At 42.4% G+C, this 19790-nt stretch overlaps 1 protein-coding gene across 2 annotated transcripts in view; it reads right to left on the reverse strand.

The window, feature by feature from the left end:
* PROM2 (prominin 2) overlaps window positions 1–19790 on the reverse strand; it is a 464577-nt gene that overhangs the window by 275492 nt on the left and 169295 nt on the right. For both annotated transcript variants that reach the window (XM_078667029.1, XM_078667028.1), the window contains exon 4: window positions 8428–8548. In XM_078667029.1, coding sequence (XP_078523155.1) covers window positions 8428–8548 — 121 coding nt within the window. The remainder of the gene's footprint in view (window positions 1–8427; window positions 8549–19790) is intronic.

Consider the following 19790-nt stretch of genomic DNA (forward strand, 5'->3'; position numbering starts at 1 on the left):
CCCCAGAGACGGGACATTTCCTCACATTCTACAATCCTAGTATTTTGTTCCGGCTGTTCTCTCTGATTTGTAGGACATGCATCCCCTCTATTCTCTTGACTTTGGCCTTCCCGGCCCTGACTGCTTTCGCTGGCCCCGCAATGAGATACAGTCCCGTTACCCCTGCTTTCCCACTCTGGTTCCGTTCTTGTCCTGTTACTCGGAGATACTATGGACCCGTCCCATTCCCTCAAATCAGCTCTTAACTCTGAATAGGATCTTGGCCGTGGTCCCCTTAGATCCATTGGTCCTCTCGGACCTCCCTGTTCTGAATTGGGACCGACAGATGTGTCTAATGGGGTATTCCATGTTACCGATCCTGGCAATTGTTTCCATGCATTTGTCACATTATTCCTCCTTTCCATCTCAATCCTTTCCCTATCCAATTGCCTTTGTTGTTCCCCTCTATCTCTCTCAGGGTTATAGATCGAAACTATGGGTCCTATGGTAACAGGCACTTGAAGAGCGTCTGGCAATCCCACAGACTCAGCCCTTTCGGTGGTTGGCGTTTTCTGCACTACAAACCTTCCCACTACACTCTGTACAGTGTGGTTTGGAGGTGTTTCTCCGCCTTTGATAGGTGTCCATTCCGATATAGGGAGTGGTGTATATCCCTCTATGTCATTCCCATCTTCCCTTGCGAGCCCTCTATCTTCTATTAACCCCACTCTCGGAGGTGGTCTATCCATTAACAATCTGTTTATCAGATTGTCCTCCGACTCGCTTTCCTCGTCTTCTTCCATGAGGTTTCCTCCTCCTCCTGCCACCTCCCTCATCGGATAAATTTTCTCCACCTCAATAACCTGTACCCTCCAACGCTTTTCCTCCTCATCCCATTTGGAATCTCGCACTGCCCTTACCGATCGCGTCAGCCTTTGTTGACGCCTGTTCAAATTTCGGTCGTGTGCAGCCTTAATCCATGCATTAAGGGCCTCAAACTGTGTTGGTCTGGGTGAGGGTTTCAATGAGGACATGGTTGCTTTTAGCCGATGTAACACCTCTAACTTAAACGTCCCGTACCTCGGGAACTGCATTTCCTCATTCCCTTCCGTAAGCTTATTCCAAGCCCCAATCCATAATATCGTATGCAGCCCCACATTCGTTGCCATATAATGAGCTGGCGTACCCTCTGGCGGAGCCTCTTCCCCGTAATAATGTTCACTTTGTTTACGTTTAAAAATCCCTTTCAAACACTTAAAACACTTCATGATTTCTCTTTTCTCTGCGTTTGTTTACTTCCTGATGACACTCCACCAATCTCAGCGCCGTTCTCACTAACTGGCCTATCCGTACGCGACTTTCCTCCGACGTCACGCTAGCCGCCCAACCAGAGCGCGGCTCTAGCTAACGTCACACCAACCGCTTAATCACAGCGCGGCTCTAGCCGACGTCACCCGTCCCCCTTCGCAGCAGTTCCCCTCCTTTTTCAGCTCGTCTCCTCGGTCATGCACACGTCCCATTCATACTCCGAAAAATGATTACTTCCGTCCAAGCGATCACCTTTCTTTGACTGTACGCCCACAGTCTTTCTGTAGTTGTCACCTTAACTTAGCGAAATATCTTTCCGTTTACTTCCAGACAATCGCCTTCTCCGATAGGTTACTCACACACAGTAACTTTCGACCAGCGTCCGTTACTCATACACTCACTCTTACACTCCCCCTATCTTGGATCCACGGCGGTCAATGGTACCTCGTGACCTCCGTACTATGGTCGACAACTACCCTGGATGTTCGATACACCCAAAACCACTTAAGCTCTGGCCTGAACTTAAGATTTCACCAGTTCACCCGTTTACCAGGTTACCAGCTTACCAGGTTGCGCGCGCTCACAACCTTCTCTCATTCACACTACAGGCATTCAACTCCGCAAGACATTACAATACAAATACAACACAAAACACCGCAATCTGTTCACGCATGACCCTTGTTATACTCACTCTTCTCCGATACTGCTGCTTTTCTCGCACCGTCTGCACCTTTCGGCACACGATTCTTCCGCTGCTCGTCTCTCGACGTCTCGGGCCTTGGGGTAAACTAACCTCTCTAGATTACCTTCCTCAAGAAGATAACCATCCTCACTCTGCTACCAACTGCTAACGCGGGATTACTGGTTACTAATTATCTTACCAAATCCCAAACTATGTCGACTGAATCGTTGGTACCTGTCGTTGAGTAAAAGGTAATCTCACAATAAGTCAATCAATTTAAGAACTTACACCACTCTAAATGACCACTGACCAAATTTAAGTTTCAAAGATTTAATATAAAGTCAAAGATAACTGAAGATACAAACTCCTCAAAATGAGGTTCAAAAGGTAAATTGGTATCACTATGAACATGAACTTCTTGAATAATCTAAGTCTGAAAAACAAAATAATAAGTACAAGCTCAAAAACCATAAGGGTTGTCAAAATAGATATAAGTTGCAATCTCAAAGTCATTACAGAAAAGAAAATTAAGGTTAGTCTGTCCCTACGCTATACTAAGTGACATCCCTACTTAGCAAGATCTTAACCCTCTAGGTGTCAGCCGTGGTGACTTCCTAAGAAGATCACGCACTTCTCTTTGTCTCTTCTCTGATAATGGGTCTCTCCTGATCAGCCTATCTGCCTACCCATCCACTTCCTTAGGCTCCCAAAATCATCTGCTCTGCTCTCCTCCCGGGTCTCTTTCCCTAATACCAAATCACATTTCTGATAGGAACGCCCCTTGGGACGCCCCTCACGTGGTATCTCTGTGCGCGGCAAACTCCATGATGGTACTCTTGAAGACCCTCGTTAAAGTTGACCTTGGTTCCCAGGCTTCTTCTCCAATGCGCCGATACCCCCTGAAATTCCTGGAAACTCCTACAGGCCTGCGCAAGGCGCCACTGAACAAAGTCCCTTTCATTCGAGCTGATTAGGACCCTCGCACCTGCATACAGCTCGTCCTGCAGTGGGCCTCAAATTCCAGACTCCACCATATCTTTAGTCGTAAAACACTCTCAAAGCTCTGTGCTGGACACCTCACGACCTCTTCTCTAACGAGCACATGGCAATTTAAACGACATGACATTATCTGCTCTGGCCTACTTGATTTACATGCAGCAGGTCCCTGCACTCTTAAAACGTTAACTTGATTTAAACAGCAAACATTCTTAACTAGCATACGTTTCTAAAATAACACATCTATAAAGCATATACTTTTAACCCTAAGTTCAATAGTACATTTGGAAGAACCATGTCAACCTTATCTCACATTATTTTAGCAGCACGTTCAGGTTTGCTGTGAATTGCCCTAAGGCCTACACATTATACTGGATTTCAAAGTTACATTTAATTCGGACATGATTCTTTTAACATGAGAACGTGAGGTTTTCACATATATCCCAACATTTCTACATTAATCTCACACCGTTATAATTATAGTTACTCTACTTAACATTCTATACATTTCGCTACTGAATATAAAACACTCTGTATATTTTCACTCCTAGATATAAAACACTCGTGTGCAAAACATGTTTAAACTAACTACGTGCTTGTAAATATGGCGTACTTATACATTTTTTTCAAACTTGTGCTCTCTCAGGTTGAACAATGTAGGTGAGAGGGATGAGCCCTGCGGAACTCCTACTGTTACTGGACGGCCATGGAGAAGAATTGATTGACCTTGAATCTTTGGGATCTATTTTGGAGGAAAGAGGTGAACCAATTTAGTACTGACCCTGATATGCCTATTCTATATTTCAGGAGGTCTAGGAGATTATCATGTTTGATGGTGTCAAAAGCTGAAAATAGGTCAAGCAGGATTAGCAGACAGGTTTCGTTCTGGGCTAGGATTTTTAGTGTGTCATCTACTATGTGGGTCGTGGCCGATTCATGACTATGCCCTGCACGATAGCCAGATTGGTATTGGTTGAGCAGGTTGTAATGGGCGATGTGGTTATCCAACTGCATGTGTACACATTTTTCACACATGGAGTTTATCCATAGTTGGGATGTTGGAGATTGGGCGGTAATTATTTAAGTCTGTGAGGTCAGTCGATGGTTTCTTTAGGATGGGGACACTTGCCCAGATTTGAGAATTGCAGGAATGATTCCTTGAAGTAGAGAGGCATTGATAATCTTTGTCCAAAGTGGCAATAGCAGCGGTATGAAGTCTTTTAGGTAATTTGCAGAAAGAAGGTCTGCGAAGTGGTTGGAGGGGTTCAAGGACGTGAGCGCTTTTAGTATTGCCTCTTCACTGTAAGTTATGAAGGAGGACCATGCAGCGTTCTTTTTGTGGGCGAACTAATGTGTGTAAACAAATGGGGTTGCTGGAGGGGGAGATGAAGTGTCCTTCTGAGTGTCAGTATGAGTTACTAAGGTATTAAGTAGGTCCGTCTTAAAGTATTCTGTCTTCTTTGTGAAGAAGGAGGCGAATTCTCCGCAGCTGGGTAGTGCGCATTGTCTAGCTTGCGGGGGGGGGGGATGAGGTAAGCCAATAGATTGTGTTTTGACTAGTTCACATAGTTTTTGGGGTAGATTCTTGGCTTGGTCTAACTGATTTCTGAAAAAGTTTGCTTTTGAACGTCTGATCTTTCTATAGTAGGAATTTCTGGTGGCTCTGAGCAGCTTAAGGTGGTCAGGGGATGGTGATGATCTCCATCGATGTTCAATTAGTCTTAGGGATCGTCTGTCCTCATTGAGTCTACCATTGTACCAGGGATTTGAATCTTTTGTGGAGAGCCTCTTCAGTTGTAACATTGTGGTCATAGAGTTACAGTAGTGGTTTGTCAAAGCTTGAACATCAGATGGGCCTTCCGGAGGAGCAGGAGGTTGACAATGGCAGATGTGAGTAGGTCCGTGTTGGCGTTTTTTAGGTTCCTCTTCCATAATTTAGGTCTCGTAAGTTGTGCTGAGTGTAATTTGACTGATTCCTTAATGAAGAATGTGATGGAATGGTAGTCAGACCAATCACAGTTGAGGATTGTTTCAAGCTGAATGGATTCAGCATTGGAATTAACCAAATCAAGGATTGAGCCTTTGTCGTGTGTGGGGCTTTTGCAGATTTGGATACGGTCAAGGTCCGAGAGGAATGCTTTAAGGCTATTAACCGCAGGGTCATTAAGGTAATTCCAATGGAGTTTGAGATCTCCAAGGAATATTTGGGTACTTTCTTGTCCAGTATTTGTAGCCACAATATCAATGAATTGTTCGATGAAGGTGAGGTTGTCACCTGGAGGGTGGTAGAATGTGTGCAGTGAACAGATTGGTTTGTTGTTACTTGTGATATCCATACAGAGGTATTCAGATGAAGATTGTATTGCTGTGAATGGAGTAACAATATGATTTTTTGCTTTGATGCATCACCCACTCCAGGCTGATAGGTTTAAAGTGGCTCTCATGTGGTGATGGAGGAGGAGGAAGAAGCGAACTGTGGGAAGGGTAATTGCCTACGATCATGCAGTATGGTAGGATGGTGGCAAGGATTGTGTGGTTTTTATGCAATTCAGTCGCTACATGATTGTCTTGTTTTCACTTCCATTTTAGATCAAGGCTTGATGCTTTGTATTTAATTTGTTGATGTGCTAAGTCAGTGCATTATTTTAAATACATACAGGCCATGCATGGTTCATAAGGATTGGTGGTAGTGGTGTTTGGGGTGAATGATGTTTAAAGCAGAAGTTAAAATTAAAACCAGTGCTCCCACATTTAGTCTGTGCAATGAGACCATTACTCCATGTAACTAAAAGTCATTATTCATTGTCCTCCATTTTTGTATTAATTTATCAACCACTCCTCCTCCACACACATTTATTCAGTCCACTACCCATATGATAAAGGCACTTCAAAATTAAAAAATAGTGTCTTTCATTCATTTGTGATCTTTGCAACAGATTTCTGTTTAATAAATTAATATATACCATTGCATTTTTTTTTTTTTATTTTATTTATTTTGAAAGTTTTATATAGCGCGAACAAGATCTTTGCAGATATCAGAGTGCTTTACAAAGAAGGGGTACGAACAGGAGAGTAAATAACAGGCCATTGGGCATAGCGTAGTTGTAGGTAATAAGTGGGGTGGGGTAGGTACATGAGGGAGCATAGTCAAACAGGTACGTCAATAATGCTAATAGTACAAACAAGTGGGAGCATAGACAATCAGGTAAGTCGATAATACAAGTAATACAAATAAGCAAAGGGATCGAACAAGTAGTACAGATTGGTGCAGAGTCTTTAAAGAGTCCAAAATAATAGTTCAAGTGTATTTAGCCATGAGGATAGCTTTTACTTCTTTCTTAAAAAGTGTAGTGGAGGAGATGAGCCTGGTTTCAGGAGGGAGTGAGTTCCAGATCCTGGGTGCCATTCCTGAGAAGGAGCGTTTATAAGTTTTTTCCTTCCGGAATCTTCGAGGCTTCAGCAGAAGATTGTTTGTGCTTCTAGTGATTCTAGAGCCGCCAGAAATTGTCAGCTTCTGAGTGAGGTAGCCGGGGGAGCTCAGGTTTACAGCCTTGTGCGTCATGCAGGCGATTTTCAGATGTATTCTGGCTTCAAAAGGCAGCCAGTTCAGGGATTTCAAGTCAGGGGAAATATGTGAGTGTTTTTTTGACCCAGTGATGAGTCTCGCTGCAGCGTTTAGAGAAGCTCTTAGGGGTGCGGTAGTAGTTAGGGGGAGTCCGCAGAGGGCGATGCTGCCATATTCTATTCGAGGGATGACTAGTGCTTGCACTGCAGTTTGAAAGTCTTTGGCTGGGAGGAAGGGTTTACGTTTCCTCAGGGTATTGATTTGGTAGTTCGCTCCCTTAGTTGCCTTGCTGATATGTTGCTGCATGTTGAGATTGGTGTCAAGTGTTATGCCTAAAGATTTTGCTGAGTCCACGATGGTGGGTTGGACATTGAGTGCAGTTAGGTGTTTAAGCCAAATTTGAGTGGTAGAGATCTTCGCGGGAGGTGATCTCATAAAATATTGAAGGCAAAGGATGCTCTGTGAAAAAAGTAATTGCTTACACCACCCAATGTGGTCAAGTAGAAGCCGGGATTGATGCAAGGTTCCCTGATTTCCTGCTATGCAATTCATCCACTACATGGCTATCTCATTCTCTCTCTCATTTTAGATCAAAGCTTAATGCTTTGTGTTTAATTTCTTGGGATACTAAACCAGTGCACTGTGTTAAATACATCCTGGCCATGCATGGTTCATAAGGATTGCTGGTATTAGTGTTTTGAGAGGGTGATGCTTTAATGCAGAAGCTAAAATAAAAACTAGAGAAACCACCCTTTGTCAGTGCTGTAAGACCATTTGCTGCACATAGCTATACGTCTTTATTCATATTCATATACAGCCTACTTCACCCATGCAGTCCATGAGGGGAATGGAATCTCCATCCAATGGATATCAGTGTTAACTCTGAGACCTCTCCCCCTTCCTTGTTTGTCACTGTGTTCCCACCCATACCACCTGACCTTGGAACCAATACTAGCCTAGCAGCTCTCTACTCAGCACAATCATTATAGTTCACCACTTATGCATCAATGCTTAACTGTGACTCACACTAATCTGGAATCAGGGAAGTTCTTACCTTGGCCAACTGCAGAGATGCCCTCTGCCAAGGAACAATTTGTATTCACCATCGCTTCTTCAGAGTGCCCGGTGCAGAGAAACGTAATACATTCATGAGGTTTATGAGGTGTAGCACCACGACCACTGGCATGCCAGGGACCAAAAATTAGCAATTACTCTTTGTTTCCTGTTGGTCAAAACCTCCCACCTTCTATTGGTCATATAGTATAATAAATATTATGTTGAGGCCTACCTTGGCTTTGGCACAATTGCAGTACCTAAGGGGTGTGATGGGCAAGATATTTCTGGGTGTGCCTTTATGCATTATCCTGAGGCCAGGAGTGCCAAATCATACCACCCAGCGGTGCAGCATGACAACAAGTAGACCTCAATGAGTCTCCCCAGCCATCCAAACCTGTCCACAGAGCTCTCTGGGCTGGAAACACTAGGCTCTGCTTGCATACCATGATGGAAAGGGGCATGTCAGACTGCTCCCTCACATGAAAGCACAACTCATATATGGCAGATATGGAAATCCTGAGTGATACACAGATGTACTCACGGCATTTGAAAAAAAAATGAGTAACACACACTCAACTCTTCTAAGAAAAACATGGCAAACCTACGGCATGATCATATGTACTCACCTAACATATGTTAGACACACATTAAAGCCCACTGAGATGAGATGATGGACTTACCTTATATTGTCGACGGGAAATCCCACAGTGGTAGTCAGGAGTATTCAACTAATGTCACCCAGATAACATCATCATAAGACTCTCATGACCTGTCATCTGTGGAAGCCCAAGAAACACAACTAAAACACTGTAACTTGATGAGGCATAGGCAGAGAGCTCACCTGAGGGATGTTGTCCAGAAAGAGTCTGAATCCCTGCAGGGAGTTTGGGATTACACGGATGCTGGGCTCCATCTCCTTAGTTGTCCTCTCGTTAGTAGCAAATGCACAAATAACACCCGCCCTGTGTAGAGAAGAACAGTAGTATTTTTTTGGTGGAATTAATGGACCCAGAATGAATCCAGAATGGATGATGAACTTGGTGCAGAAAGTTTGGATCTTCTAATTAAGCGGGGTCAACAAAGGACTCTATTTCAAAGGGAAGTGAAAGTTACAGAGAAGGAGCCTTACAAAATCCCAGGGGTAGACACAATTTGCAGCTAAATACATCTCTGCGTATCTGATGAACTGGATGGCAGGGGATCTAGCTAAGGGTCCACAGTGTACCCTTAACTTCGACCTATGAGATCTAGGGGGTTTAACCCTGGGCTAGGATAGCTAGGTTGAGATGGTGACTCACAACCGTCCCCCAAAGGGATGCTTGATGGAAGATTAGGGACCCTCTCTCATATTCATCATTTAGATAGAATAGAGGTAAGGGATGGACGTTTCCCCCTCAAGGGATCAATGGTACTTTTATGCAATGCAGTAAAGCATGTTTTAATAGTGATTTTTTTTTTAGATTCCTATGCAATCATTTGTAAACATTTTGTATTGGTTAATGTGATCTAAAATATAATGTGATGCGATTCATTCCAAAGTAAAGTACAGTGTGCTGGTTTCTTACGCTAGTGCAAATACAGCAGGACCCACAGAATGCCTAATTGTTAAGGTTTTGCGGTTGAATTTGTATGCAGGACCTGTCCAAGGTAAGGTCAGGCAACAGTCCAGATTTCTTCCAACGGGTGTGGACATAGGAAATTGGATTCCTCCTGCTAGCAGCAGCAATTTTGCAGCTGCCTCTGTGAAGTGTGAATGTACAAGGCAGCAAAATGTCAGTTCCTTCTGGAGGGTGAGCTCAATTGGTGACCCAATTCACCAAGTTTTTTCCAAGTGTAGGGTTGACTTCGAAGTATTCCTAACTTATGCATATGTTTGTATGCCTAATTCACAGAACGCGATACTCGTGTAAATACATGTGGTACAAAAGTGCATAGCATAAATTCATGTACACTTGTTTTTCAACTTATTTCACAAAGTTGGACTGGACCGGGGTGTATTAAAGGCACGCTCAAAGAACGTCTGTCAAAATAGAGTGAAAACACACTCAGTGACTGATTTAGATTTTAGATGGTAATGAGAAATCATCAGACGGAGAGTGGATTTTTTACTATTTCAGTGGATTCATACCCTGATTCATCACTTCCTCCTGAATTTGAAGGAGTATCTGTTGCCATCCATTTGGTGCTGCTAGTCTTAAAGTTGATTAATAAATATCCATCAATCTGTGCGAATCCAGTGTTCACAGGTTGTGAAAGACAGTGCTCAAGCAGTAGGTTAAAAAAAACAGAAATATAAGGTGACTGTGAAATTCCTGAAATGTCCTAACCTTGGCCCTAGGTACTGTATGCAATGCAATAAACACTTAGGTTAGGAAAACTGGTGTACATAAGCTTTTTTGTAACTGCATGCACACTTTAGGACATGCATGACTTTTATATTCTTACGTCAGGAGGTTTTGAGAAAAACACCAAATGGGTGTGCATGCTGTACTTAATTTGTGCTGGAAAATGCAGGTGATGGGCACCTGCACTCGTTTTTGGTGACCCAGGCTTACTTTTGATTATCAGATATTGAACCTGATTTAGACCCTGGCACCAAATTAAGGAATCACTGCTAGCCCTACGGTGATTTCTATGCCCTCACAGGAGGCACTGCCACGACAGCTCCGGCGGGGGTCCTGAAAGTTTGGTGCACGGCTGTCTGTTTTTAGGCAGTCACACAGAAAGTTTTGAGCAAGTTTGTTTCTGAAAAACCAAAATCTAATGGCTCCCACTCCTTTGGAGTTTTCTTCCAGTTTTGAGGGTCATTGTTTGGTTTTTCTATTTGTGACGACAAATAGAAAAAAAAGGACATCACACTATTAATAGGGTGGGCGGTCTGATACTATTACTCAAATTGCCCCAACTGTATCTAGCCATTGAAGTTAGTTTTCTGAATGTGGAGAAAGCAGGGCTATGGAATACTGGCAATCCGCTGACTCAAAATAGAGCGAGCAGACCTAGGGTTTGGAGGGCATGGTACTCTGTCACTATGTTTGTGATGGTGTGCCCTGTCTGCCATACTCAAAATAAGGCTCTTCAACCCTAAACAAGAGAGAGTAAGGCAGCAAAAGGAGATGGGAGGAGGGAAAGAAAGATAGGAAAACAGTAGCAAAGGGAGAAACCAGGACAGAGATTAAGGGAAATATGAAGTATAGGGTGGTGGAAGAAAGAGGCATGTAGTCAAATCAAGACTAGGCATGCTTTGTATCCGCAAACCCAGCATCCACTGGTACTGGTGGTGGGCTCCCTAAGAACAACTGTGGGTACCTGCACACATTTTTTTAACAAATTAAGCACTGCATACATTCATGGGTGTACTTTAAGTTGGTAATAATTTACACCTTTCTTCTTGGGTTCGGCCCAAAGACTATCCACAATAGCTACATACACAAGAAACTGTATAAGGGAGAAACTAGGCAAAATATCTTTAGCTACAGACTGCACAGTTTAAAAGAACGTTATAAAATTGTGTTTGACTGCGGAGAGGGATCATTGTTCGTGTATATAGATGGAATTTAAAGGTTGTAGTGATATATTGTTTTTTACATGTAGACGTGAAATTTAGAGCTGTATTGCAATGGTTTTAATTAACTATGCAAATAAACGATTACTTACTTAGTTACTTACAGGGAGGGATCAAGGTCAATAAAGAGCGGGACCAAAAGAAAACAACAGAATAAATGGGAAAGAAGTTATTTTGGATATTTTGAACGAAGCAAGCGGGTGAAAATATTTCAATACAACGCTAATAGAATATAGTTAAAACAGAGGGATGGGGCGTGGCTTACGCGCCGTTGAGTGACGACGGCTCTCCCGTGAGCTCCGTCGAGCTACGGGCATCTACTCGACTTTTCCACCTCTTCACCGCCGATGGCCACCTGATTTTGCAAGTTTGCCGCGGCGGAATGTACGCTGCTTCATTTCCTCGCGATTTCGGCGATTTTAATGCCGTTTTTCGCTTCTAATGCACTTTGGAGATTTTCTTCATTCACGGGTAGCGGGCGGCCGCCATTTTGTGCCACTGAGCCCGCGACCATTCACCAGCTTGTCAGCCTCACATGGATATCGGCGCAGCTTACTTCAGCATGCCAGTAAAGTGCTGACTTTTGCTTTATTCTTCCTCCAAAGGTATGGCACAGGAATTGTTCTTTTGACAGCGTTTTCACTGACTTTTCCCCTCAGTGTATTCCTCTTTGGGGTTATGGCGGCCATTTTAAATGCTATGAGGGAAACGCGCGATTATCTGCGCACTTTGTGACAATGCTTGCCTTACGTTTCAGATTGCTTTCCACCTTGTTGTCTTTCATATGTTTTTTACCTACCTCCTTGACAAATCCGCTAATTTAATAGCTTTTTTTTCCGTCTGGAGTTGGTATATTACAGCCTAATGTGGATTCCGGGCATTAGACCAAGGTGTGTGCTGCAGCTGTCATTTCTCTCTTCTTCGTAAGCTGTGTGACCTTCAACTTTGTGCTTCCACGAATCTCTCTTCGTGTCATTTGGGATTTCCTCGGCATTCTCTCCAGTAGTCCCACAATTCTGCCATCCTGCCGCGTCATCTAGTAGCTGCAATGTCTCACGACGCAAGTACTGTTAAATCAACCCTCACTGGCACAAAACCAAAGAGACCCAAAAATGACCCCCCCTCTCCTATTCACACCTCTCCAAACCCCATTTTGGATTCCATACTGGAGGAGGTGAGGGGTCTACAGCCTTTTATGTCTGCCACTAATGAGAAACTCAAGCAGATTGAGGAGAGATGGGTCATTATGGAAGGTAAAGTCCTAAACCTTGAAGAGCGAGTCAGTGATATACAAGATGCTTCTTTTAAAATTCCCCAACTGGAAAAAGAGATTCACTTGCTTAAGCTACACACTGAGGACCTTGAAAATCGTAATCGACGCAACAACCTGAGCTTCTGGACCTTCAACCTGCGTCCCATCCTCTTAATATCCAACGAGCTCACCGCCTAGGGCGCCTCACTCAACATGCTTCTAAGCCTCGTGGCATCATTGTATTATTTCTCGAATTTACTGAACTAATGACTGTGCTCAAAGCTGCCAAACTTAAGCGTCGCCTTGTCTGGTCTGGTCATAATATTTTTGTGTCACAAGATCTATCCAACGCAACTAATGCCCGACGGAAAGAATTTTTGAATCTTCGTCCTCAAATGCGACAGTTAAATATCAAGTATGGTATTCTGCATCCCTGCCTATGTAAGATCATGCACAATGGTCATTCTCGTTACTTCGATGATCCTGAGAAACTCCGTGCTTATCTACAAACAGTTTCCTCATCTGAGATGGACACTAATGTTTGATTTTCTCTCGTAGTCATGACTCTGTTGTGATTACTGTTTGCTTTGATTCTGTCATGATTCAGCTCATGTATCCTCCTCTCTCTTGCTTGATTCCTCTTCTGTAGGCCTGTTTATGTGTGGTCACCTGGTTGTTCTGTCACCGTTGTGGCTATTTACTTGTTTCACCCTTTCCCTTGCTCGTTCTCGCTCTTCTGTTGCTCATTGGGACCCGTGCCCTCTCTGGCATTTTCCTTGTCCCTGATGTCTTGGCTCTTCTCTTCCTCTCAAACCTGGCTTTTCTGCCTTGATCTGTCTTCTTGTCTTCCTCTTGTTGTTCTTTTCTTTTTTCTTTCCTTCCTTTCTTTCTCTCTCTTTTTCTATTATCTTCCTTCGTTCCGGGCTCTCTCCTTCGTCTTTCTCCCTGGACAGTCTCAGTGCTTTATCCTGTGGCCTCTTTGGTTCTTGTTGTCTCGCACAGTGAGTTTGGTCTTATTGTATTTTCATACATTATATCTATTAGGTATTTTATTCTGGTGTAACATGTTTCTTTGCTTTGTCCCCTCTTGTAGATGTTTCTCCTGCAGTGTATCTACCCCCCGTTTACTGCCCCATCCTTACCTTACATCATGTGTAATTTTGTGACGTGGAATGTTCGAGATCTGGGTCATCCTGTCAAGCGTCAGAAGGTATTGTCTCATCTATCTAAAATTAATTCTCAAGTAGTCTTTCTCCAAGAGACTCATTGTACGGATGTTGAATCTTCTAAGTTAAAACGTTATTGGGTGGGTCAAGTGGTGTTTTCTCCTGCGGTTAACAAGAAAGGGGGTGTTGCGATTTTGTTCCATAAGGGGCTGCCAGTCCAAATTTTATCTTCTCAAAATGATGACGAAGGATGCTGGGTAATGGCAAAGGTTGTGATCCAACATAAAACTTTAATCCTATTGAACATTTATGGTCCAGTTCGGCCAGATCCCAAATTTTGGAACGATATCAAAATCCTTATATCTACTATGGACTGCCCAAATATTGTAATTGCTGGTGACTTTAATCAATGGTTAGACCCATTTGCAGACAGGCTTTCTTCTCACAAATTTCAACCTGATAAAACTCATAAAAGTTTCCAATCTGCCATTACCTCGCGTCCTCTTTATGATGTATGGAAAACATGTAATCCTGACACCCTTGAATATACCTTTTTTTCCAATGTTCATCATACCCGTTCAAGGATAGACTATATTATGGTTAATAAATCACTCCTCCCCTCACTCCAAAAGTCTTATATTGGCTCTATTTTCCTATCTGACCATGCCCCTGTCCATGCATCCATTGATCTTACCTTAACTTCCTCCAAATTCAGTCGTTGGAAATTCAATACATTTCTATTGTCTGACGCTGCTTTTGTTAAGGAAGCTACGGTTTATATTAATGAGTTTTTTCTCCTTAATGACCCCTCTGCCACCTCTATCCCCAATAATTGGGACGCTTTCAAAGCAGCTTTCCGAGCCTTTACTATTTCATACGTCGCAAGAAAAAAGAAACTTAATAGACTTAAATATGATGACCAACTCAAGTCTATTAAATCTCTTGAACACGCATATGTTTCCTCAAAATCCAAGGATGATCTTCAGAACCTAATCAAAGCTAAGTCTGACTTAAATAAGATTGCTACTGTTGAAGCCTGTAACACCCTCTTGAAAATTCAATCAAAATACCATCGGGGCCAAAACAAGGCGGGTAAAATGCTGGCAAACTATCTCAAAATCAAATCTGAACGTAAAACGATTGGTCCTATTCTTAATGATCAAACTAATAAGTTGGCTTCCTCGGATGAGGACATTGCAGAAGTTTTTCATAATTATCATCACAATCTTTATACTGATGACACTCACCCCTCTGATTCTAACCTAACGTCTTTTTTTGAGGGTCTCCCTTCTCCACCTTCCCTCCCTGATGAATTTGCCCAACTAGAAAAAGATATTTCTCTCCAAGAAATTCTACAGGCCATCTCTTCCCTCAAAAAATCTAAAGCCCCTGGTCCTGATGGATTACCTATTGAATTTTATTCTGCATTTCATACCATATTTGTGCCCCAATTACATCAACTTTTTGATTCATTTATTTCTTCTGCTAAAGCCTCTGGATCCTTCCTGGAGGCCCTCATTATTATAATTCCCAAACCAGACAAAGATCACTCCCAATGTAAAAATTTCCGCCCTATTTCCCTGATTAATTATGATTGTAAAATATTTGCTAAAATTCTTGCTTCTCGCCTAGATACCCTCATCCCCCTTTTGATTAAAACTGATCAGGTTGGCTTTGTAAAAGGTAGGTTGGCCTCTGATAACCCTGTATGTTCGCTAATATTATTTCCCACGGTAAATCGTTTAAATCTCCTCTTGCAGCTCTGTCCTTGGATGCAGAGAAAGCCTTTGATAGGATCAATTGGCAATTTATGTTTCGGTCTCTGCAATGGTTTGGTTTTGGTCCCTTTTTTATTTCCTTAGTTAAACTCCTTTATTCCTCCCCTCGTGCTAGTATTTTTGTCAACAATCATTTTTCTAGATTTTTCTCCTTGAATAAAGGCACGAGACAGGGATCTCCTCTTTCTCCATTATTGTTTATCCTTTGTCTTGAACCTTTTTTGGAACATATCCGCACTAACCCCAATATCCGTGGTTTCAAATTCGCATCTATTGAAACAAAACTATCGGCGTATGCAGATGATATCCTTGTTTATATGGCTGACCCAGTCTCATCTTTACCACACTTTATGGACGAAGTTCGTTTATACTCTTCCATCTCTGGTTACAAACTTAATCTCTCTAAAACAGAAGTCCTTCCTTTAAATTCCATTTGTTACCAGTACATGTTCCAATCAACTGACTTTGCCTGGTGCCCTTTCAAAATAAAATACCTTGGCATTTGGTTTTCCTCTTCTCTCGCTGACACCATTAAGTTCACCTTTGATTCCCTTGTCAATAAACTCCAATCCCTCCTCCAAAGTTGGTCTCCCTTATTTTTGTCCTGGTGGGGTAGACTTGATACAATTAAAATGATGATTACACCTCATATTCTTTATACTGTATCTATGCTCCCCGTAAAAATTCCTTGCTCATTTTTTGCTCGCTTGAATTCTACATGTACCAAGTTTTTGTGGAATGCTAAACACTCCCGCATTGCTTTACAAACACTCATTCGTCCTAAAAATGAAGGTGGTGTACGGTGCCCCAACTTTAAATTATATCACTCTGCCTTTGTTATAAAACAATCCTTTACTTTAGCATATGATTTTTTGACTTCACCTGTACCTCGATGGGTGGTGTTTGAACGCTCCTTGTTGAAAGACTTTTCGTTTCAACATGCTGTCTTCATGTCCATCTGTTCCTTTTTGGCTAAACACCCTGTTCTGAAACACTCTAGGTCACTGCTGCTTGACATTTTTACCAAAGACCTCTCTCCCCTCCAATGTTTTTTATCGTCCACTGTGTGGTATAATAGGTTCCTCAAATACAAGGGCAAGTCTTTCTATTACAAATACTGGAAAGAAAAGGGAATCTTTTTTGTACATCAATTCCTTTTCAACAATTCTATTCTCTCTTTCTAAGAGATGCAAAATATGTATCAACTGCCTATTTCGTGTTTTCAGGAGTATACCATCATCGCTGATGCTATTCGTTCTCACTTAACGCTCCTTTCTCCGCACGATGTTTTACCCTCCTTTTCCTCTATATCCCCACTCTACCCTTTGTTCTCTCTACAACAACCAAAAGCTGCCCATGTATATAGATTACTGGTTTCTAATGTTTCTGATCGTCCTAAATCCTTTGTTGAGACTGCCTGGGAAGCTGATTTGAATATTTTATTACCAGTTGATGTTTGGGATTGCTTATGGTCCAAATTATTTAAGGTATCTATTGCTGCACGCATTACTCAATCCCTTTTTTTCATTTATCATAGAGTTGTTCTTACGCCTGTAAGTATTTCCAAGTTTTCTCCTGCCTCACCCTCTGTATGCTGGTCATGTTCTTCCGTATCAGGTACACTTAAGCATCAACTGTTTGAATGCCCTTCTGTCTTCTCATTTTGGAACTCTATCTGGGATATATGCATGCGTATGTTTACCTGTTTTACACCATTCTCGTTACCAAATGTATTTTTAGGTTCTTTATCAGATGATATAGATATGACCTCATCTAATGCTCGATTACTTGACTTGTTCATTGCTATTGCATTTAAAGTTATTCTATCTTGCTGGAAAGATAATTCTAAAATTTCTATTGTAACTTGGTGGAATTTCATATGTGATGAACATAGGATTTCTGTTGCTTCTTCTTCTTCTGTCCCTCTGAAAATTAAATCCGATCTTCTTTGGCTCCCCTTTGTCTCTTACCTCTCTTCTACCCATTCCATATGAGTTCATATCTTGTTCTCCTTCTTGCATATTCCCAACTTTCTCCCTCCTCCTTCCTTTTCTGTCTTTTCCCTTTTTCCTCTCTTCTCTCTTCTTCTTCTCTTTCCTTTTATTTCTTTATCCTCATTGATGTTTCTGAATTTTTTTTATTATCTCTTGTGCCTTTTGTCTTAACTTATTATCGTTTACATTATCATATGGCTTTCTTTGTATTTTTTTGCTAAAACTCAATAAAAATTTCTTAAACAAAAAAAAAACCAGGGGGATAAACAGATTCTTGAAACGAGCTAGCAAGAGATGTGAGCAGAGTGAGGAAGTTGAAACAAGGAACAGGAGTGGATTTTATCCCCTCCCATGCTCATGACGAGCTCAGCTCGTCATGAGCCACGGTGGCCGTGTCCTCATGACAAGCTGAGCTTGTCATTACGGTCATAACGCTCGCATGCGGGGCTAATTCCTCTGCTGTGCTGAACGTTCTGAAGAAATGGATGTGGCCGTGACGAGCTCAGCTCGTCATGAGCACATGGCCACCGTGGCTCATGACGAGCTGAGCTCGTCACGCGCACCGGGGCGCTGTGCGCGCCCCTCCGCCCCCCAGCACAGCGGGGAAATTAGCTCCACAGGCAAGGGGTTAAGGTTTGATGGTTGTACTCCTGCAAATCAGCACCAATAGTATTGTGGTACAAGAATATCGAGGTACAAAATATTGAGAAGTAAGTGCATATAGGGAAGTATAGATTAACTATTCCTAACACCATATCTACGTACCTTGAAGACATATGTACCACATATGTACATATAGGTGCAGTTAGGTATAAAGAAAGCTAGGTTTAATTGCCTGTCGATATTTGTTTTTGATATTTTATCTTGATATTCTGTCCCAACGATATTGTGAATCGATATTCACAGTGCACTCCCTGCTTGATCTACACTTTTTTACACTTTAGGTTGCTTGTGGATCAGCTTGTGCTTCACTATGTCGGGCTGTCCATTATGCAGCAGGTTGCCCATATGATATCGTACTTTCATTGTTGTATTTTGTACCAGGGATTAGTCATTGGTACAGCAAATAGCCAAACAATGGGCAGGGCCATGCGGATTATGTGGCAGCAGAGGGCCAAATTATGCATCAAGAAAAGGCAAAATATACAGCACAACCCAACACATTCTGTGACAGTTGTGCTTACCAGTGTGACTCCAGCATACAGCCTTCCCCAACTTAAAGGTGATGAGTTTACTTATGCAAAGGATAAGCAACGTGTTTTCCATGTGTGGAGCTTTTTTTGGTGTGAGCTGCAGCAATGATGAGTTGGAGTCCCTGAAGCGATGGCTCAGCCATAAATTGATATTTTGCAAAGTGTTATTTGTCATTTTCATTTTCTTCAGAGGAGTGATGAGTGAATGAAAGAAAAAGAGAACCTAGGGCCAGATGTAGCAGTCCCAAATTTGAAAACATTATGGGGCAATTTGGTCATCAACTAATTTGTGAATGGGAATGCAATTTGCGATGTAAGCTATTTTCTAACAGGCCACATTGCAAATTCTCCATGTGCAGTAACTCACAAAACGACTTGCCTAAAGCATATTCATTTGTCACGTCACAATTTTTGACCCCTTGTGATTGGCTGCAAATTCAGGAATTAAGGCATACAAGGGGCAGCAGACCCCTGTCCCTATATTTGCCCCGCAAAACGTGATTTTTTTTTAAAGGAAGCCCATGTCCATTAAAGGTACAGGTCCCGATTTCAGTATTTTTTTTCTCATTTGGGAAAATATTGGGGTGAACACACAGTAGTCTTCTGGGCCACTGCCTGTTCCTCCCAAATTCGCAGACATGATACACAAAGGGAAAGGGAAGCGCAACCCACCAACCCAACTCAGAGGCTGATACATCCTCAATGGTTTGGACCACAATTCTGGCCACAAAAAATTGATTAATCTCTTTCCAAATCACTTACAGATGGGCATGCCTCGCTCACACCCCATCTTATTTGGATAACAGATAAAAAATGCCTTGTTACAAGTTAGAAAGAATTTTCCGACTCATAAAAGAGCTTTTGGAGATTAGGAGAAAGCCTCTTGCAGTTGCAAACCGTGCGATTTTGTTAAAAGCTGGGTTTGAGATTGCTTGTCTGGCTCCTAGAGCCCAATCACTCAGGTGACTAAATGTGTGTGGTGTTCTTTAGTTGTGACCCCTTTATGAAGGCGCGTCATAATTGCTCACTTTTCACAGGATTCCTGAATCAGGGCTAGACTGGCCGCAATCGGCATCGGGCGTTTTCCCCGGAGGCTGGAAGGGTGTGGGCTGGTTTTGCAGCAGTGGGGGCCAGTTTGTAGCTAGGGGTCAGTTTTGCAGTAGTGTTGCGATATCATCCCACAGGAACAAAAGCAGCAGTGCTTGACTTTTGTGCTGGTCCTACAAAATTGCCATGGCTGCTTTGTGTTCCCAGTC

The sequence above is a fragment of the Lissotriton helveticus genome, chromosome 11 (assembly GCF_964261635.1).
Source record: "Lissotriton helveticus chromosome 11, aLisHel1.1, whole genome shotgun sequence".
NCBI lineage: Eukaryota > Metazoa > Chordata > Amphibia > Caudata > Salamandridae > Lissotriton > Lissotriton helveticus.